The 21,593-nt window shown below is 42.2% G+C and overlaps 1 protein-coding gene across 1 annotated transcript; it reads left to right on the top strand.

The window, feature by feature from the left end:
• Positions 1 to 614: 614 nt before the first annotated feature.
• LOC145908962 (uncharacterized) lies at positions 615 to 15,107 on the top strand. The gene is made up of 3 exons (XM_082996280.1): positions 615 to 1,437; positions 11,878 to 12,025; positions 12,937 to 15,107. Exons 1-3 carry the CDS (start codon positions 615 to 617, stop codon positions 14,747 to 14,749), a joined length of 2,784 nt encoding a protein of 927 aa, XP_082852406.1. The 3' UTR covers positions 14,750 to 15,107.
• Positions 15,108 to 21,593: the final 6,486 nt, after the last annotated feature.

Below are 21,593 nucleotides of genomic sequence, written 5' to 3'. Positions count from 1 at the left end.
GCGCGAGAGGCGCGACGCGCAATCGTGACAGGCGCGAAGGCACTGGCGACTCGAGTCCAGCGGTCCATTAATCACTCATCCCAAACGCCTCCACACTCCCGCCTATACCCGAACGCAAAACCGAAAGAAAGTGTGGAAGATAGAAATCAGTGCAGGTTCCAACAGAGCCAAAGAAAACACGCCACAATCTTCAAACCGCGCAGACGTAAGTGATATCAAACAAGCACTCGACTTCGCAAGGTGTTTTTACTAAAAATCGAGTAATTTAGTAGATAAACAGGAACCGCAATCTCAAGGTCACAGGCAAGGGTTAGCAAACAAAATGGCGGAAATGGTGTGCAAGTACCTGGGTACACGACAGCGCACTTACTGCCTGACGAAGATAGTATCACGCACTTGCGGCTCGGTTATGCAGCGCACAGGTACCCTTTCTCCTGCAGGCCTATTTGTGCGCGACCAAGCTCAAATGTTTACCTTTCTTACGAGTCGCAGGGTTATATAGACGGCCCCACTCTGCAGCAGGGGTGTTATTTATTGTAATTGTACGGCCGGGACGCTGGTCAGAAGGGCAGGCACTGGTGAAACTGCCGCAAAAGTATTGAGCAAGGCCAACAATGACAACTATTGGGGAAACAGGATTTTCAATGAATGAAGAGGCGCCATTCAGCGATTGCTATGGTATTTTACCAGAGGTTGTCCCAACAGAGCGAGCCTACAGCATGAAGCTCTCACCAAACGTTTCAGCCCAGTGTGCATACGACCGTAATACTCTGAGTGAAGAGCGCTTGGCGGATTCCGTCAGTAGTAACAATTCACTGCCGAGTGGCAACTGTAGTCCTTGCGCCCAACGTGGAAATATGCCCGTCTCTTATTCACCGGGAAATCAAAGGACCGTCGGCGGTAAATGCGGATACAGTTTCCCGCAAAACGGAGCAGGATTTGTTGGTGTCGGATGTGGCATGAAAGGTTACCAGGACAATGGATATGGGCCAGACAGTACGGCGAGATTGCCTAATGGACTTGATAGTGAAGAAAATGTACATCAAAGACAGAAAACCGACTACAGCGGATATGATAGACTTCACCAAACGCATGGGCAGACTTATTTCCCTCAAGGCCAGGACGCTCACCAATACAACTCGACATACCCAGTATCAAGCACTCTGTACGGTAAAAGCAGTAGTGGCGAGTTTTATCCACCGAATGAAACAACCCAGCCGGATATTTATGCCAGCAATCCATACGTAAATCCCCATGTTCAAGGGTTCGCTCATCGTCCTGTGCATCCTGCTCCACACGTGTTAACGAGTGGCGTCGGCCACTACATGCAATACCATGGGGATCACAAAGACAGCGGTGAGGTGGCGAAGGAAATGGGTAGCGACTTTGCGTGGATGCGGGAGAAGAAGCTCGGAAAAAAGCCATCGGATACTCGAAGTAAGTTGTTTTCAATCCTTTAATTTGATATTGGAACAGACAGTGTCATGGATTGATTTTTTTCACCAATTCGAGGTATTTAATTGCGCTACAAGCCAGAATTCCAGGCAGATCCATATATATATTCCAGATTTTTTTTCTAATGTGAGACAGTCATTTCCCTCCGATGAACGTTTCTTACAATTGATAAAACATCCTCGTATTTTTGATTTTGTTATCCAAACTAAGCAGCTTCTGTGTGTAGTCTAAAATAAACTATAAACGGCGTTGTTGAAACCAACGCTTAAGTTTTGCATTACTAACTGAAATATAACACAAAAACCTAATTAAGACACAATCAACTGCCTTCAAATAATCGCAAACCAACATAAGCTGTCGGATATTAAACTTCATCCGAATAAACTAAATATTTTTACCCCCAAACCTCAGAAGATCCACTAATGTTGAAATCGCAGCGAATCAACTGCATGTGACATTATTATTATTATCAATATTATTGTAATCACAGAATCCTACTTGTTCTAGATATTTACAAATGATTGATAGTTTCTAAAACCACGATTTGTAATATGGTTTTTATATATAGACAAAGGGTATTTTTGTGTAAACACCGTGACATCGCAGAATAACTGATAGGAATCATTAGGAATATGATTGTCCCATTAGGAAAATTCCACGCTTGTTAGTGAATATACAGAGACGGCATGGGGACTTGTGGATCGTCCATTTTGGCTGTCTACGCTTAAGGCTGGGTCCCGTGCGGGGACAGCCGATGCATGCATTTTGTGACGTGATTTCAGACGACTTTCCTATGATTGAATTGGGGTTCTTCGAATTTAATTGTGGGGGTTTCGCCATAAGACAACACGTGTGGTAATATTGGTGGAATTCGATAAAGCTGGTAGGCGAACACGTGCACGATAGACATGCGTTCATGATATGTGGAACCGCTTTTGACAATTTTTAAATGCCGCGTCGAGTTTGTCCTTATTCGGAAGTCGTTCACTGAAATACGTGAAACAGGACGTTTGTCCAGAGTGCTGGGGAGTACAACCAGCGGCAATGATTCAGATGTTTTGTGGTATAACAGAGATTAAATTGGTTTGGTTGTTAATGGTTATGCAACATATGAATTTATTATGTAGGGTGTTGATCCGCATTTTTAAAGAAAACCACAGAAAATTGTTGAGAAAGCTGCTTGTCACACATTTTCTGAAGACTTTGTTTACATTAAAATAAGTAAAATGCATTTTCAAACAATTCCTACTTGTACTGATGAATCTTTACCATTAACAGACTTTGAGAAATGATCCGCATGATTAACTGCTATATGTCATGAGGACGTTAACTGGTATTTAAAGGTTCCTCAAAACCAGCAGGTGCATAAACTTAAGGCAAAGGTGTCCGCTCACGTAAACGCTGTCGAATGGCTGTTGACATACACACAAGCGATTTCTCAGCAAATTACGATAATATCAGATGGTATATGAATCACATCCGACTACGAGTGAATTAAAACCATATCAAATGACCACGTTTCGAAAAAAGGCGAATTTTGAGCGATGTGTCAAGTGATGCGTTCAATATCACGGTCGCACAATTCTGACAGACCGATTCTGAAACACGCGTGGTTACCACGTTTGGCGTAATTGTTAATTAGATCCGGAACGAGTTATATTAAGCGCGATTTCGTGTAACGGGGGTTTTTCAGAGAAAATAACCCATTTTTAACATTCAATACTGAACCTAACATATTAATAAAAGCACTGCGGTTTGGCACATTACCGCAATTTTTGGAATTAAGCTACCAAACTAAACAAACTTTTAGTCTTAAGACATACATAATCAGCATGTGATTTGTACCATGTGACACGACATTCGCCAGTGAATGTAGTGTATTGCTGGCCCTGTATTCTGTCTATTGAAATGGAAATAGATGATGAAAAGTGAACCGTTTCCACAAACAAATATAATTCTGACCATGTTTCTACAGAAACAAAGAATTATAAACGAGATGCCAAGCAAGCAATTCGTTGTAGTTTGTAATGGAAGAAATCGAAAGGCAAAGTGTAATAAATAAAAAAAGAGCCGGCATGAGTAATAAGCATGTAAGAAATGGTGCACACTGTACACATAATCAGCTAAAAAACGTGTAACAATCAACTGCTTTTTGTGGTATGTGAACAAATTGTCGGTCACACGAAGTCACGGAACGACTAGACAAGGGTCAGTTTGTCATTTGTTTCCTTCATACATTGCCAAACGCGCCCCCTTCAGCAAAACGTGCTGCAACAGCTAATGAGTCGTGTGTCTGTCAGCGATCGGGCTTTTTAGACATTACCACACCTTGCTTGGACACAGTTGACAAAAGCAACATAAGATATGGCGAACAACAGCCCTGCCAATGGATAATGAATAGACAAACAAATTTAATCGGTTCAAGAATAACACATTTAAGTTGAAATATGCTGCAAAGATCTTTGGCATTTATAGGTCAATTACAGACAATCGTTGTACGATTACGGTTTAATTTCCAGGTGAAATTGACACATAAAGTAATACAGTGCATGTTTAACATCAGTCTAGTTTGCCAGCAAATAGACAACAAATATGACGTTAAAAATGAAAAACAAAACGTCCGTGACTTGGGGCGTGTTACCCACCATCACGCGACCACAAAATGGCTAAAAACACTGGCATTAGGACCCATATGTAGAACCCTCCTTGCGCTACCAGCGAGCGTAAAGGAGTCGGCTTTCTCACACTGTCAGAGAGCGTGAATTTATTGTCTTTTAAGCGGCGTGTTTGACACGCTCTTCTACCACTACCGAGTAACGCGCCGCCGACAACAAGATATGCGAGAAAGTCGTGCGTTCTTGTTGTTTCCCCCGCAAACTTTTTAAAATTGTTGCCTACAAAAAACGTGCTTGTCAAAAAATGAAATGTTTGCTCGGGCTTCGGAAATACACCGATTAGTACGGGCTATAAGCTCTTCGGTACCGAACAATTGAGTTAGCGCTGAATTTTGCTTGGCGTCTACAGTGCAAATGCCGGTGCATAATTCCTCAAGCAAAAGACGGCTTTAAATTTGTATCATTTGACAAAATGATGAAAGTTGGCCACGTTCGCTTGACGCACATTCGTGAATATTAACAACGTTCGTACGAAAAACGTAAAAGGAACAATCCGTCCCCTGCGCGTAAAACTGAGCTGTGTAGGCGTTGAATCATTCATTTAACCGGTATGAATTTTCCTTTCCACCGAGGCAAGTGCGTGTACGATTGTGTTGCTTGAAATCGCGGCTCGTCTTTGAACCGTCTCACATCTCATCAATCACTTGCCCAGCAACTGTCAGGTGTGTTTACCTTTGCTCCGACACCTAGACGTATCAGGGCTCTGTCATTTTCGTTGTTTAGGCCTCAGGGCACAGAGCGGCGAAGGTATTGGTTGCAAAAGATTTTTTTCCATATACTTTTCGGAGAGAGAGCAAAAAAGTTGCGCACGCACGCAAGTTGCCGTTTTAAGGGAATCCATATTGGCATGAACAATATCCAAACTTTGGCTAAGGACGAAACCAGTCTTGGAAGATTAAATCTTGGCGCGACAGACAGGGTTGCTAGATACCCGTTTATTGTCTTGACTGTCTGAAAAAGTTTTATGAAAAATTGGACGATTGATGGTTACTTCCGCCATTTTTGTCACTGCGCCCCGGGGCCCGATGTCATATTTCAAGGCGTTGTTTCTTCCGTGGAGGCGGAGTCTTCAAAGGAGTCCGTTTCTCAGGACGCCTTAAGGTTTACCTTTAACCTGTCCATTTTCACTGCTGCATCAACAAAACCTCCACATTTGTCACGATCTAAAACTTACACATTATCATCAAGACCCTAGAAAATGCAGGTGTAAAATTGCGAAATAATTGGACATGGTCGCCTTTCAATTATTTATCCGAAGAACATTTGTCGTACAAAGTTGGCTAGGAAACAGGGCATCCAATTACAAACATCTGCTACTAGCGGTAATTGGGAATCGACTGTGTCAAAACTGGAAGAAAAAATTACTCTTCACGCAATTACAATTCCTTCAGTACCTTATAAACAAAGCTTGGAAGAAAGTTTTTGTTTTTGAACAGAAAACGTAATTCACGATGCCACTTGAACAATCAGCATTACAGGATGACTTGAAGCTTAAAACTGACAGTAAGGATATATCCCATGAACAGAAAATTCAGGGTGGATTCAATGCGCCTTACTGAAATAACATTGTATTTACTCTTAAATTATTGTGTTTAGGAAAAAAAATCCGTGAATTTTACCACAATTAGAAATGTTTATATAAAGCATAGATTTCTAACTGACAACTTTGATTGGTCTTGGGATAGTGGCACTAAAATTGTGTAATAATCTAGTTATGTCCTAGCAATCAATTTTTACCACAATTATGAACGAGTGCACAAATAACCACTGAACGGTACTGGGTACGTCTTGCAGGAGGATCTCTGCACGTGAACAGGTCTGCGGATCGCGGGTGGCCTCCCCAACACGCATGGCCACCTCGCCGTGACTATCGACCACATTCCAGGCGGCAAGGACACCCGTCTCGTATTAGACCTTTCGCATCTCTCTGCACGAACTCAATCGCAGTCGCATTGGCTTTTGCTCACTTAAACCCATTGCACTGTCCACGGTGGTCCGGCCAGTGTATCGTATTGCGTTCGGACTGACCATTGTTTTCCCAGCCAGTGCACTTACCTTTGTTGCCTTGGTTTTAATTCGCCCTTTGTTTTGGGGGAGCGCGGTTTCAGGGAGCATCAGCTGTTGTTTACGCAAGCCTAGCTCGAGCTCCACGCAGATCAAAACGATTCTAGCCATGCCGTGCACTGTTGGTGAGCTTAGTTGGACCCATCACCCGGAAAAACGTCTTGTCGCGGTAAGGTGCATGCTTGAAACCCAACCAATGCAGTACCCCATTGGAAACAATGAACTGTATCATCGTGAAACACTCGAAATTATTGAGCAAAGTCCACTGTTCAAATTCATAGAAACACTGGTGTCTTCCTTCTTTCCAATTTCCATTTATTCTAACGTAAATATTTTCATAATGAATGGTATTGAACAAGCAGATTTCTGTTCCAAGAAAATAGAGTGCCGTATTTTGCTTCACTTTTTCTACCCTAAAATTTAATTTACTGTTATTTGCTGGGTTCGTGTTATTGTAGTTGACATGAATACTTGTGGAGGATAAAGGACATGACTAAAGAACATCAATTCCGACAATGAGGCCGTCATGGGCCGAGGCCAAAAGCAACAGGGGCCATGTCACACTTCCCGTTTAGTCGTGACAAACATTCGGGAACAAAAACTCATTGCGAGTGTTTAATAATTAATCCTCACTGGGTGATACCGAAGTCGGCCTATTGACCTCGTCTCGGTGTATTGCACTCGTTAGGCGCGAAACTGTATGTACCGAGCTGTATTCCCTTACCGTCCGAAGGCTACTGTTCGACGTCGCGCGCGTCGTTTATGTCAATATTTGAGTGGTTGACGGATTCCGCTTCAAGTACACACACAGAGAACAAGTTATGTCTTTGTGACGACTGGTAAAACTTCAACAGAAAATGCCACGAAAATCCGTACAAAACATTGCAAATGTCAGGGTCCTGGTTCAAATTGTCCACTGAGATTAAAGTCCCGCTGAAAAAAACCTATATGGGTTGTGCATGAACCAGGAAGTGCAAAGTAGGCAAAATGAATGAGAAAACAAAAGATTCGTACGTTGATCAAAGCAACACTTGCGAGCAAACTGCACTCTCTCGGTGTAAATAACGACGCCGTGGGGTTTTGTTGCCACGATGGCTACATCAAGCTGTCAATCAAACAACAGCACAGAGAGCCCCCTTCACTCAGCACTCATAGACGGTGCCTAAAACGCTCCTTTTCCGCCGTAGGGCGAACGGCCAACAGCGCGGGCCTTCGTAGCCGGGATGGTGGACGCCTTTTCTTCTGAACCGTGAAATGCTCAGGCAATTAAACAAGTCTTTGTTTTTCCTTCCCTTTTTCTCGATCGGTTTTGTACACAATTTTATGTATAGTATCCGAGTTTTCAATGGAATCTTTATGTCGAGAATGTATCGTGGTAGCGTCCGGTATAGATAAACTTTATCTGAAGCGAAGAGTTGCAATGCAACAACGAATACTTTTTGCCGCCAATAATTCTGCCCTTGTGATGCAAGCTTTTTGTCCCAATCAACGTTTTTTGTAATTTAAATATAAAGTAGCAATGTGCTCATTTCCTTACGCACTGTTGAAACTAAATTGGAAAAACTTTTGACGCAGACAAGACATTTTCACCACTGAATTTTGTCTATTCATTTTCCAAAGTTGGCCAACGTAATTGTTTGTGTACATACCGCGTTTCAAGGTGTACTGTGTCAGGTATAAAGACGCAGACGCAGTGAAATCTTAAACAAGTAAACAAAACAGTGCCAGGCCACCAACGAACCACCTCCCAAGAACCCCACAAGGTTGAAGCCGATTTGACAAACGAGGGACCCGCATGTTCTTATCCAATCCTTGTGTACAAAAGATCTTTACCCGCACGCATCTGTGAGACACACTGTTTGCTCGAGTTGTTTTGGTGTGCTTATTGCCAAAAACTACGCTCCTCCACTCCGCGGCAATATAGGCCTTGTATGGAGCTGGAATCAAGTCTTTCGATTACCTGAAGTACGGACGAAGTCACCAAATATCAAGGTGACGTACTCTCAAAAGAGGTTTCACAAAAAAGCCAAAGGTGCATTTAATTAAGCTTTTTTGGCTGTTTATCGCAACGTTAAGGTGCTACCCTGGTAATGATGCGCATCCTAACAAAGGCTTGTGCAAATAGCAGTTCAACATGACATCGTTATGTAATTGACACACAGTGCGTCAAAGCATAAACCGTTGCGTCTAACAGCACGAATTTCAAGTTCCAACCTCATCAAGACGTCAGCTCATTTTGTTGCTACATTCCAGCAAATATTTGCTTTAGGATTAATGGCACGAGTTTCTGGTGAAAAAGGGCGGCACAGAGAAATGAATACCTCAAAAAGAGAGTTTAATTGGAATTTTTTCCTCGTATGGGCGGCAGGATTTGCCATTCTCTTACGTCACTGACGCCAGTGGTTGAATCACAGCAAAGCAGTATTTTGCTTTTTTATGTTCGTTTTTGCTTCTTGCTGAAAATGCTCCAAAAAAGTCACTATTATTTCGGGGAATACAACAACAAATTCTTTATAAGCTACACAATCGAATGTGGTTTACAGTTTATATTTTTGAAAAACAACTAATCACAAAAACGTTAAGATTTGTTATATAAATACAATTTACTTAGCCAAGAACTTGAAGTTCACTACTTCAAATACGAAAGCATCTAGGCTTTGGCTTTCTCATTTATAATACAATTTACATTGAAAAGAATAACCATGAGATTTCAAGTGAAAGTGAGGTAATTAATCTACAGGACTGATACGACGTTCTGTTGATCAACGAAACAGCCTCAAGTGACATTTCATACCACTATGTGCCCTATCACTGTAAGCTGTTAAGGTTGCGCACTTTATTGAAATACGTCCTGTCAGACAGTGATGTATGGAGTCCGCCGCCACCGCAGCCAATATGGCCGACGGCTCAAGGACGTGCCAAGGCTTCCCTCAATGCAGACACGACTTGGAAACACGCTTGAAGGATATAGGGAAAGAAGTATTTAATGCGTAGTGCTGTCAATGAGAATATCAATTCATTGTTTCACATTAATAGTACATCACAGTAAAGAAAAGTTAATTAATTACTTTAATTCCTTCAAAATCAACTGCAAATAACCATCTACAATAAAGCTTTATTGCAAACCCGTTTTTCGTTGCCAAAAACCACACTATTTGTTCCAACGATACAATACGGACAAAAGGTTGGTGACTACTTCGCTAACCACAACAGCAATCTTTTCAGGATGCCCAGTCAAATTAACCTTACGTGGTAACGCTTAACTAACAACACTAAGGAAATGGTACATTCGCCTGAATATTTGCTGGAAGTTGCAAAAGGTGTCAGAGGGTCAGATGATTGTTTGTGCGATCGCAATAATTATCCCCGCCCCCGGCTTCGGGCAAATATTGACTTTGGCGTCCACTTGTCAGCAAGATGGATGGGTTGGCTCAAACAACTTTGTAACACTTGTAAACTAAGTCAAAAAAGGCTCTGTTAAACACATTTTCCTGAGCGAATCACAAGAGATCATGGCAAAAAACGATTGTATTTGAAGTAGGCTGTACTTAAAAAGAAAACAAGAACTTTAGGACGCAGGACAATGTGACAAATGAAAACTTTACAAACTAATCTACAGGCTTTGGAGGTTTTGTATTGTGATTGAGATGTATTATTTTAATTTGCGTTATTTTACCTATAATTAGACAACCCAAATCGCATAACTGTGATATTTTCAGGATTTGACCAAAGAGATGGGTACGTTATGCCAGGCATCAAATGCAATAAAACGCAACACTTGTTACCGTTTTTTTTTTTATAGTTGGTAATCGCATGGAATCGAATGCGACAGGCAAAGTCACCTTTGTCAATTTTTAATCGATCGGTATGACAAATTACTTCAAACAAATATAATAAAATCATATATAATCATGCCTAAAACTAGGGCACAGTCGTTTTATGACTCGCCGGGCAAACTCGCCGTAATTGGAGTCCGGGCAATTCAACACCGACAGTTCGCCTGAACAAGCACGTATAGGGACCAAAAGTGAGCATCGCTGGCCTTAACCTAAACGGCGGCTCAACAATTCTAATCCTTACAGCGGCACGTCAAAATATTTACCAACTTAGGGGCATAGCTGTCGATAGCGGAGCGCCATAATCCGATTAGGACTATCTCAATCGGATTGGGACAAGTGGGCGACGTTGTTATCTCCCTTTGACCAATTGACACTTGTCGCTTGCTCCCTTTGTGTTTTGAGAGTTTACTGAGCACGCGCTTAACCAATTAATAAGGGTTCACGTAGAGTATACACACGCCCATAGGACATTTCAGTGAAGTTTGTGTTAAACTGCACACAATTGTGCTCAAGTGTTTAATTTGTGGAAAGAATTGTTGCGCATTTGAAACGATTAGAACGCCACTTTTTTGTATTTCTTTTCAGGATTCAGCTCTCCACAGCATTTGCAAACAGAAAATTACATTTTCGCACTTTTTGAAAGCAGTTGTTGTGGTGTAAAATTTCATACGGCCCAAGAAAGGCCTATGAGCCTTTGACAAAAGGAGTGGTTGTTTTTAAATCTATTTTTTTAAATCAACTAATCCATGTTGTATTTACGTTTATTGCACGCACGGCGATTTTAAGTTAGCAGCAAACACAACTATGGTTGGAACGTGTTCAGCTTGCAAAAGCGCACACAATATAACAGTAAGTGTTACATATTCTCCACTTCTGCAAACAGCCGATCGATCGCAGCCACTTTTAACGCTTAAACGCATAAATTTTAAAACATCGCCACACCTTAACCCCACGCAACAACCAATACGCCAATGGTGCGAAGAAACGAGTAAAGGTCCTCAATTTACAGCGGTTGGCTTCGGTTCCAAAATTTGCTTTCAGAGGTGTGATCCATGCTGCGAAAGTGCTGTGCTTTATAGGGCGTAAAATTTGTTGTGTAAACCTTTTTGTATCGGCCGCCAAAACGAACGTGACGCGTCAAAGTGCAAAATCCAAACAAAGCTGCATATTTCAACGAGGAACCATTTATTTCGGTATCTGCTATAACTACACAGTCGTTGTTGTACCGTAAAATTAAATAAAATTGGGTATTTTTTCACGAAGGGTAAATGCTAAAAATATGTTTTCATTTTCAAAATTATGTTTTTAATTTTTAAGTGTTTTAAACGAACAAATTGTAGCATTTTTTGCTGCGAAAGCGCGTGATAATTTTGAATTCCACGTGTTAAGCTCAATTTAACTTTAAAAATAAACTTTTTAAATCACAGAAGATCTGTGTTTCAAAAGGCCTAGAATCATTTTAAAAGATAAATTTTATCGCTCGAAAAAGAGATCCTGTTTGATGGAACGAACCGGGATAAACTCAGCGACAAAGCAAGAGGCGACAATTTTATCACTCAATAAACATTATTACGAAAACCAATAATATGGTATGGACCCTGCTCGGGCAGAGTGTTCGACCGCAAGATGATGCTGTTGCAAATCCTTAGCGGGATCGTGAAATGCTGCCACCGATATCAAAGAGCCGATTGTGTACAGCAAGCACATACTGCGGGCAGCAATTTCGCGCCCATGCCCCCAGGCTTTCTCTTTGAAACGGCGAGAAAGTGTTGATAAAATCTGCTGCAAGAAAGCCCTGCAAGCCGTCATTTCGCATTTCTCACTTTATTACTGTTTCTACACAGGAATCCGGCCGCCCGGAGCATCTCGGCGACTACGCACAGCCTACACCAACACGCAGCTTCTCGAACTGGAGAAGGAGTTCCATTACAACAAGTACCTGTGCCGACCAAGACGCATTGAAATTGCAACCCTTCTAGATCTAACCGAAAGGTACTTTGCCCTAAGGGCGAAATGCGTTAAATTCGGGACATTATAGAAGCCCAGCGTTGACAAGCGAACTGATCATCCCGTGACCTTTGTGTTTGTATCAAATTTTGGCAATTGTCGGCATGTGAGAAAGGGCGTCGGTAAATCGGCAAAGTTCGCTTATTTTTGTATGCAGTGGGATAGTTTTAAAGGCAAATGCTAACTACCATGACCCGGCAACGCAGCTGTGACGATACGGGGGTGTTAATGTGTACACAAACAAAACTTTTTATTCTTGTCGTCGGTATGGACGAGTACTTATTGGTTAAGGTGAAGTAGGCGGCTCCCTGCATTTAAACTTATGTGAAATCATCAGTGTTTGTGGTTAATTTATTTGAATAGGTCTGTGGTTTAGGGAGTAAGTTCCATAAAGCCTTTTACTGCCTTTTTATACTCGGATAGTAGAGTTTTATATCAAAACTTGGATGACATTTTAACACAACCAAATATGAACGACACTTTATTACAACTGAGTTCATCTACAAAATTAGGCAACCTATATTTTGGATTTCAATTCAACCAAACTCAATGGTTTAAATAAGGTTTATCAAACTGCAGGACATCGAGGGAATCCACAGGATTTCCCCAAACTGTAATACTTTCGCTTCCCATTAGCAATTATGTTTATGTTGTTTTGGGATATCAGCAAAAAAAATTTATACAATTTATAAAAAAGAGTGGTTTGGGTCCACGGAGCTTACTAAATTGTCACTCACATTCAACGAGTTAGGAAACCCTAGTTGTAACGAATTTAAAAAATCTGACGAAGTTATGGCCATTCATATCGCGGAGAATGAGATGTTCTGCATTGTTAAAACAATCCTAAAATGATAAATCTATTCCATCCCTACTTAACCAACGCCTTTTGTCAACAGACAAGTCAAAGTTTGGTTTCAAAATCGGCGCATGAAACATAAACGTCAGCAGCAACAGCAAACCCAGAAAGACAAGGGGGAGGGAAGCGATGCGTCATCAGCGGCCGACGAAGACGACGAAGGCGACAAGAACGACGACTTGGACGATGACGCGGGAAACAGGGACGTGAAAGACAGCGACTCTGGTGAAAGTCGCGACGACGAAAATCTGAAAGAAAATGGTGGATCGCCGCCAGTTCTTGAACAGAGCGGCGACCTTCCAACCGCACCGGACTGCGCAGCAGACAAATACAACTCGCGTGTTGATGTGAATGCGACCGCAAGGGAACGTAAAGCTTCGGAAAATATCGATGCCTCAAACCACGTGAAATGCTTGGGCATTCAGAGCCAAGAAGATGCAGTGATTCCTTCCGACGGTCAAACGGAGAGCGCGCTCTCAAAGGATAGTGTTTCACCGAACGCTGACAGAACGGCAGGCTGTGAAACGCGGGTTGCTTTAGCCGAGGAATGCCAGGCAGAACTGGACGCGCCGTCGGGTAGTCGAAAAGCCATGTCTGTTTCAAGTGGCTGTGTGCACTCACGAAGGCTTTCGGAGCAACGAAGTTACTCCGGCACCAAACTGGACGGTGTCGGTCTTGACACCGGCCCTGTTCACCGCAATGCGTGTGTTAAGAACGAACGTCCGTCTGATTTCAACGGCTTGGGGGAACTCGTGGCGAGTGCGCAGACACAAAATCACAACGTGTCAATGTACGCGGATTCATCGATTAACCCATATGCCCAATACTCGAGAACGTCGGCGACAGGCTCGGACGCAGATGCCGTAAACGTTGTCCCATCTGCCTCACCTGGAAACTACGATTCCCTCGCGCACCAGACTCATCAAATGCATTACCCCTCTCAGAGCTCATGTCAAGTAAACGCAGACGTAAACCGAGGGATGTCACAAAGTAACAACTGGTGGACGCAACAATACAACGTTCACAGGAACGGCAAAGTCTCAACAGATCAGCAGTGTTACCCCACTCAATATAGCGATCTGGTGTACAACGGAGCACAACAAAACAGTTACTTTAAAGCATCGGATGCGTTTGATAAGTCAAGGTATGGCATACATGGCGACCAGAACTTCCGCCGTGCCTCAGTGGCGTCCCTATACGATAGATACAACTACACCGGGACAGAGCAACAAGGGGCGTCTGCATGCCGACGGGCTTCAGACACCATGTTTCCCGCCAAGACTGTTGACCCATATGAGTGGAAGACAACACAACAGGACATGTACGCCAATGGCAGCAAGCACCCGTACAAGAGTTCATTTCACTTTCTGGCAGATAGAAACGGGACTTACGATCGAACCGACTACTATACAGGCAGACAACACATGAGGACGGCTCAGAATTACGGCGAGGCGGCTGAGACCACTGCATACCCAATGTACGACAGAACCTCTTCGGCGTATGACTTGCACGCAAAATCCATTTCGCCTTCGCAGACCGCTACAAGCGATTACGGAAGCGATCAACCGAACGACTACTACGAGTCGCCGACATACAACGGACAACAATCATCAAGAGGCCACCGCCCGGTGTCGCCCGAGAGCCGACAGTCGCAATTAGATGGTGTTGGCATCAACGGAAAGGCGCTATTCCACTCCTTGGGCAAAGGTTACGGGTATGGAGATTTCACAAACGGTAGCAACAGACCTTTCCCTCCGACCCAATTCGAAATTCGCGCACGGACTGTCACCCACGTGGACATATCGCAGACTGCTGGGCTACTGGGAAATGCTCAGCGTGTACTGGATATGTGAAAAGCTAAGAGCATGTATTTAAACATTTGAATAAAGTTTAAAAAACTGGACTTGTGAAAGAAAGCCCGGAGAATGTACATGAACATTGGAGTGAAGTTGAAATCAACATACCTTTGACAATGCATCAAAATAAACATCAACAAGCATTTTTTTTGCAAATCTGTTTAACTATACCAATTGGAAAACCACCCAGTGTTGCTGTGTATTTGTGAAGCAAACTTTAGTGGTTTGAACGGACTAATATTGTCTCTTGGACCACATACAATCCTATGGGAATAACTCTTCCTTGCCACACATGTGTGTACTACGATTAGTGAGTCTTCGAGTTATTTATTGCAGTTGTCAGTGTGCATTTGCCACCCCAAGGGGAGGAACAACTCAAGCTTGTTTGCACTGGGCTTTGAGCGCTGTGTGAGCGATGGCCAAACAGACCAACTCGGCAAAAGCGACCTGCACAGGTCTGCAAACCGCACGCCTGTCACGGAAACGCAGCGTACTAATATAGACAATTCGTGCGGTTATTTATATGTTTACTGCTGTTGCTTGAAGAAAGACGAACAAATCGCCCCGCTTTTTCGCGCTTGTCTGTCAGCGCGAAAGTGGAAATTTATTACGCTGTTACCTATCTCTGCCTGATGCCCGCTTTGCTTTCCGCACGCGTACAGCCGAATTCGTCATGCATTTTGTTTTTTACTCACTTTTCCTTTTCACTCTGTCACCGAGTTCCAGCATCGCAGCCCGCGCCCCCTCTGTGTTCCCCAGTGATTCGCACGCGCACACACTTGCCTATTATTTGAATATAAATACATACAACCGCGTTTGATTGCTCACTTGTCAGCCCGGCCCCATCACGTCAGGATAACAGACGAGTCCATAAATCACCGCAGTACAACGCCAGGGAACAAAATCACTGAGGTTTAAGCTGGCACGAATTAGCCGTGTCAGTTTGAACAAGCAATAGGCGCCCCCAATGGGATTCCCGAAGGGCGGGAAAGTGGGCGGTTTAGAGCATAGATTAGTTGTGCAAATTTCCCTCCCACCTTGTTGCTTCAAAATGTTCTGGACCGCCAGGCGCTTGAAGAGGAGCTTGACAAAGCAAATGGATACCTTGTGGCCACCTACGCGATAAGGCACGGATGGGAAACGGGTTGGGCGTGGTTAGGTTCCTCCAAACGGCACCGGAGATGTTTATCACCCTCAGAGTTTCTCGGCAAAGAAGAGCGAAAATGTTTGGCCATTTTAGTTATTTTATCTCGAAACGGCGTTTGCGCACGTGGAGTCAATTACATGAACCAATGATGTGAATTTCATCAGCTATCTTATTTCCATGATACCGAAATATGTTCATTTTGACAGTTAACCATCTTGGGGTTTGATGGAATGCACGATTGACACGTAGAGGTGGCGTTACATCAACATACAGAGAGCGATAGATGACGCAGCACACCCGGCAACATAATATAGATTGCTTTTAAGATGCTTTCCCCTAAAAGACAAGCGGTTTTAAACAATGAATATATATTAAATACGCTTAGGCAAAGGTCATTGCAGCACACATAAACATTACTAGCGCCACCTAACGAACGAAAACTTCGGATTGGAGTGCTGTGGTATGTGCGTGGCAACAACAGCTTTCACATTACAAGGTTAAGCTTTGATTTAGTGGTAATATATATTCAAAAATGATATGGCTGATTGTATTGAATTAGGAAACATGGAAAAATACGTTTACATTCTTGCTGATTTCACAAAATAAGGCTATAGCGTGGGTTATATCCACATGGACTGAAACATTCAATAAGCACTCTGCGTTTTGAAGCCGAAATATGGGATTTGAATCAGAACTTCGTCTGATTTTCAGGATATTACAAATTTTCACCAGGGTGAATGCCCTTTGTTTTGAAGGCAGAAAATGCCCAGCATCACCGCACCATAATACCAATCGGCGTTTTTGAACAAATTTGCACGCTTGGGAAGACGAAATCCACGTTTCTAGAACTGCTTGTAAAAATAAACAAAAATCATCACGGTATGGTAACTATGGCTATGGCATGACTAGCCTATTTGTTGCGACTCACAGATAACCAATTTTCCTGATGAACTATAAACCAATAGTTGTAGAAGTAATACCATGCTTTCGCATAGTAAGGCAGGATCGCCCCACTGCGCAGGCCTAATAGTAGTATGTGCGTTTAATCGCAGCAACACAAAGTTCAGAACTATGTTGAGTACGACAAGCCTTCAAGTTAAGACAACGTTTCCAATCAACGCTTTGAACTATTTAAAGCAAGCATAAATATAACCGTGTTAAATGAGCCTAACGCGAAATACCCGAAGCTATTTATAACAGGGAAATCTTACGAGCAGTTTAATATAAGGGACACCAACAAGGTCAAAATTAAACTTTTCAAATAACAAGTTAAGTAATGTACGTAATTTGGCGCAAGTTAGAGGTACACAATTCAAATAAAACCGCGTGGAAAAACATTTTACACGATCAGTTTGAATGCTACGCTGACCTGTCCAGTAATTGCGATTACTTAAAAACAACCATTTTGAACCTTGATAACTTGAAAACAGATTTAAGAGTTCGCACAACAATGATCGGGTGCAACGTAAAGGACATGAAGATATTATGAAGTAACGGTTACGCCTTCCATTTTCCAAACAATGGGTGACAAATTTTAGTCACGCATGCCCTGCCTATGCACAGAAAGCCTATTTTAAACGATTCGGCTTGGTTCAATCGAAATTTACTTTGAGGAAATAAATAATTGATTGTCCATTTCTCGGCGGTCTAAAGCGAATAAATGGAAGAAGCAAAATATTAAAAACCAGTTCAAAGATGTTTTCTCAATCAAACGCGTAAAGCAGTGAAATAACATAACCTTAAAATGGTGAACAAGTAAGACATCGAATGGACAACGTCAGTCGTTTCCGGGAAATAGGGCCCTCCAGAAAAGTCGCACAAGCGAAGAGAAATTTGCCAAAACTGACTCTGAACGACATCTTTCGGTGAAAATTCAATTACGATGAAATTATTATCGATCCTGCTAAGCTCGACTCGCCTGCCTGCATGCTGGCAACGAAGAGAATTACAAGGCTGTCGATGGACGTCGATGGCTTTTATGTCCATTGTGTACAGTTCATGTAGGCTGATGACCTGTAGCAACGTTAGCTTGTCTGTTGATGGAAATTACGGCCATCGCCGCCATCTAGTTACTCTGGAGGTGATATTTAAGAGTTGTATTTGGCTTCATTCTAGGAACTTTAAAGCAGGTGCATACAAAAAATCAAAGTGTTTGTGCAGAACGTAGGATGAGAAAGGCGGCGCAAACAGGACACAATTTTACAACGTCAGCAAGAAAGTACAGAAACACCAGACAATTCTATCGTTGGAAAGCGATCTGTTACAATGCATGTTCTGTAACGCGCTGCGCGACCTCGTTAACCTTGACTTGCATACGGCCGTATCTGGATTAACGTGTCTCTTCGGTTGAATATCCAATGACACCACGGAAACAACACTCCTCAAGCATGTCAACCGTCCAGCAACATGTTACTTTTTCTTTTGATGGCCTTGTGCAGTGACCAATAGGAGTAGACGGGTTTACATAAAGGCATGAAGCGCACCACTGCCCTTACAATGCCTTTAACCCTACTGGAGGTATCAACTACTGGATGTACAAAGGGTTTAGTCATCGACAACAATGGACACAGCATTCAACTGCAGTCAGATATATAGATAAATGAAGGATGTTTCTTGTGACAACATAATGCAGAGATGTAAGGGTATGAATCGTAAGCGCAACATGAATGAAGGAAGGAAACACGTTTTTAGATCGATAAATGTTGTGTACAAAGGGCTGGAACAAAGCATACACCGTCTCTCACAACAACGGTTATGTTGCGATTACATTAGCAGGGTCCTAAGTTGTACCGTATTAACCTGTATAATAGTGTTTGCAAGAGCCTTACACCATTGTAAAAAGCGTCAAATTCAAAAACCTTGCTACGTGTGGCCGATTACTTTGATCGATATCTGTTTAGGGCGTGTACTACAAGGACATTACGTATTGTCGAGCACGTGCTTTAGTTTAAACAACTCGATAGATCAGGTGAATTGTGCAAAACCCATAGGCGATCGAAACCTCGTTTGTCCTTCTTTGTTGAGATATCCTCAATAATACGACCATATGTTGGTCATGTGCATATTCAGGTCCAAAGGCCACAAACCATGTACATGATTTACATTCGAAGGAAATAAGATTTTACAAAGCTCGGAACCCTGACTACCGTTTTATGTATTGGACTCAAAGTTAAAACTCGCAAAGGAGTTATAAAAAGCTCAACACTGCAGTCATTCTCCTAGTGACGCCGTGTAAAATATATACGTGTATATGTATACAATTAACGCCTAAGTCGGAGAAACTGGAGTGAGCCAGTTACAAAGACCACCCACGATATACGTGAAATTGCCAAATCTAATTTCGTGGGATAAGCATAATGCAAATTCGCTTTCCCCTATCTGTTACTCGAACACAATTACGTTGATCAATACAGAGAATGAAATGAAAGGTCCTGACAAGGTTAATTGCGTGTTGGCGAAGGAGGGTAATTAAACCGAACGAAATGGTAATTGCTTTTCCGGTTTTTCCGTATATAAGCTCTGCATATTCGATTGCGTTACGTTTGACGAGAACGTGGGAATACCTGCTTCAGTGGTCAAAGGTAATTTCAAGCGGAAATGAACGCATAAGTATTTAAAGTTTCGTAGTGTGACAAGATATACGAAAATGTCAATGTGAGTATATTGTATGTGTAAGTGTAATGTCACAAGCTATGCAATTGCTGACTGGAACCGCAGAACGACATTCGGCTTATCGGCATCTTCGCAAATGCGTTTACATTTCCGGAGGCACAGTGATAATAATCGATCAGGATGTTGTGTAAGGGTTATGGCTCGGTAAAACAGTTTAAATAGCACCACAGAGAGCAGTACAGGACGCATACCAGGTATCGGAAAGTCCATAACAGGAAGATGCTATAGTACAAGAGAACTTACTTGTGTCGACAACCGTGTTAACTACCATTACGTTTTGTAGCATGTTTTCGACAAACAAGTTTTGTGACATTTTGTAGCAGTTTGTGTAAACCGTAGTTATATGACAGTGAATGCTGAACGCCGTGTTGTTTTAATACGTTTCAATGGATAGTCTTGCAGTTGGCGGTGTTAGAAGAACTCAACCTTGGCCCACAAAGACTCTGCAACCGCCTACTATACTAGTGGAGGTGAGTATTCGATGTCAAAAATTCCTACGAAAATAGATCAACCCGACACAATCATAATTATCCGTCCATTACAATTAAAGTCAGTGCTGAATAAATACCTTAAATGTTCATTGGCCATGATTTCATATTGTTGATGCTAATACCAAAATTTGCACAGGCGTTCTTGTTGCTAAAATGTAAATTTACTACAAGAGGGAAAGAGACCATTGAGGGTTTCGGTGTTCACCGAGCAACGTTACAGACATTGCAATCAATGAAATCCACAAACATTGTCCAGTGATCACACATAAGATTAGATCACATTATTGATTGAATCAATATAGCTGTTATGAAAGCCGGTATATCAAAAAAGAACTGCCATTCCCAGAGGTTACGGGCTGTTGCAAGTAAACTACAAACCTTTATCGTGTGTTAACATTACAGGAAGTCCAAGAATCGTCCCGAACAGATACACTTCTTCCTGCCATTCACCACAGAGAAATCAACATCGACACAGAAAAAAAAGAAACTGCGGTCAAGAATCTCTCGCTTAAACATCTCGGTAGGTAGCGCTGTAGCGTCGTAGCGGCAAGTGATTTAAATCATTTCCGTATTCCGTTGAAAAGAAGTTATATCTGCCGTAGTATGCATAGCACAGACATATTCCTGGTTTTAAATGTCCTATTCAGTAGTTCACATATTGTCACATGTTAATTTTTTTTACTATTCAGTTCCAGATATTTTTATGCGCCGCGCTTCGGAGAAACGAATACCCGAGTTAGTAGTCCAAGGACATCAACTGGTGAATCACAACTTCAAGAAAGCAACTTTCTGTGACGTTTGTCACAGACTGCTCGTAGGTAATAACAAAATAATTATACATTCTGCTTGCTTACAATTAGAATAAATCTGTCGTTACCGCACTTTACTCTGTCACGCCATTTGCAGCACATGATGAAGCGAGATTAAGCTCGCGGAAGCTCGTGCGAATAAAGTTTTTTAAACAGTCAGTCTGTCGAAAACAGTGCACCAGTAACTGCAGAATCATAACAAAGCACAACCCTATTTCAATTGATTAAACAAACCAACAGATTCCGAGGTTTCCTAAATTGTGAATCAGTTTTGCCTCCTCCGCCCAACTACCTTGAACATTTAATTTGGCATAAATGGATAGCTCGTATATTAGTCCAAGGTTACCTCGGTGTATATTTATTTTTTAACCTCGTGTAAAGGAATAGACTTCGTTGAGAAAGAAGTCCCTTCCTCGGCGGTTGTAGGTATGTGGCTTGAAAACCCGTTTCTGGCATGTCTGCTGAACGATTTCAATTACAGCTTATTGCAGCATGTGATTTGAATAACGCTTATACAAAGAGCGTTCATTTACCGAAATGAAAAACGCTTGCAAACCTCCCACCCGGAGAGTTTGTTATATAAGTGGATGGAAGTGTTGCTTTGTTTGTCTTCAGGGCTAACAGAAAAACACGTGTCTGCAACACATAATTTTGTGTTTCGATTTACAATGCAAAATTACGTGGATTGCGAATTTGCATGGCTTTCAAATTAACATACACAT

The sequence above is a fragment of the Ascidia mentula genome, chromosome 7 (assembly GCF_947561715.1).
Source record: "Ascidia mentula chromosome 7, kaAscMent1.1, whole genome shotgun sequence".
Classification (NCBI taxonomy): domain Eukaryota; kingdom Metazoa; phylum Chordata; class Ascidiacea; order Phlebobranchia; family Ascidiidae; genus Ascidia; species Ascidia mentula.
Note: the sequence above shows the minus strand (reverse complement) of the source record. Positions and strands in the feature narration are given on the sequence as shown.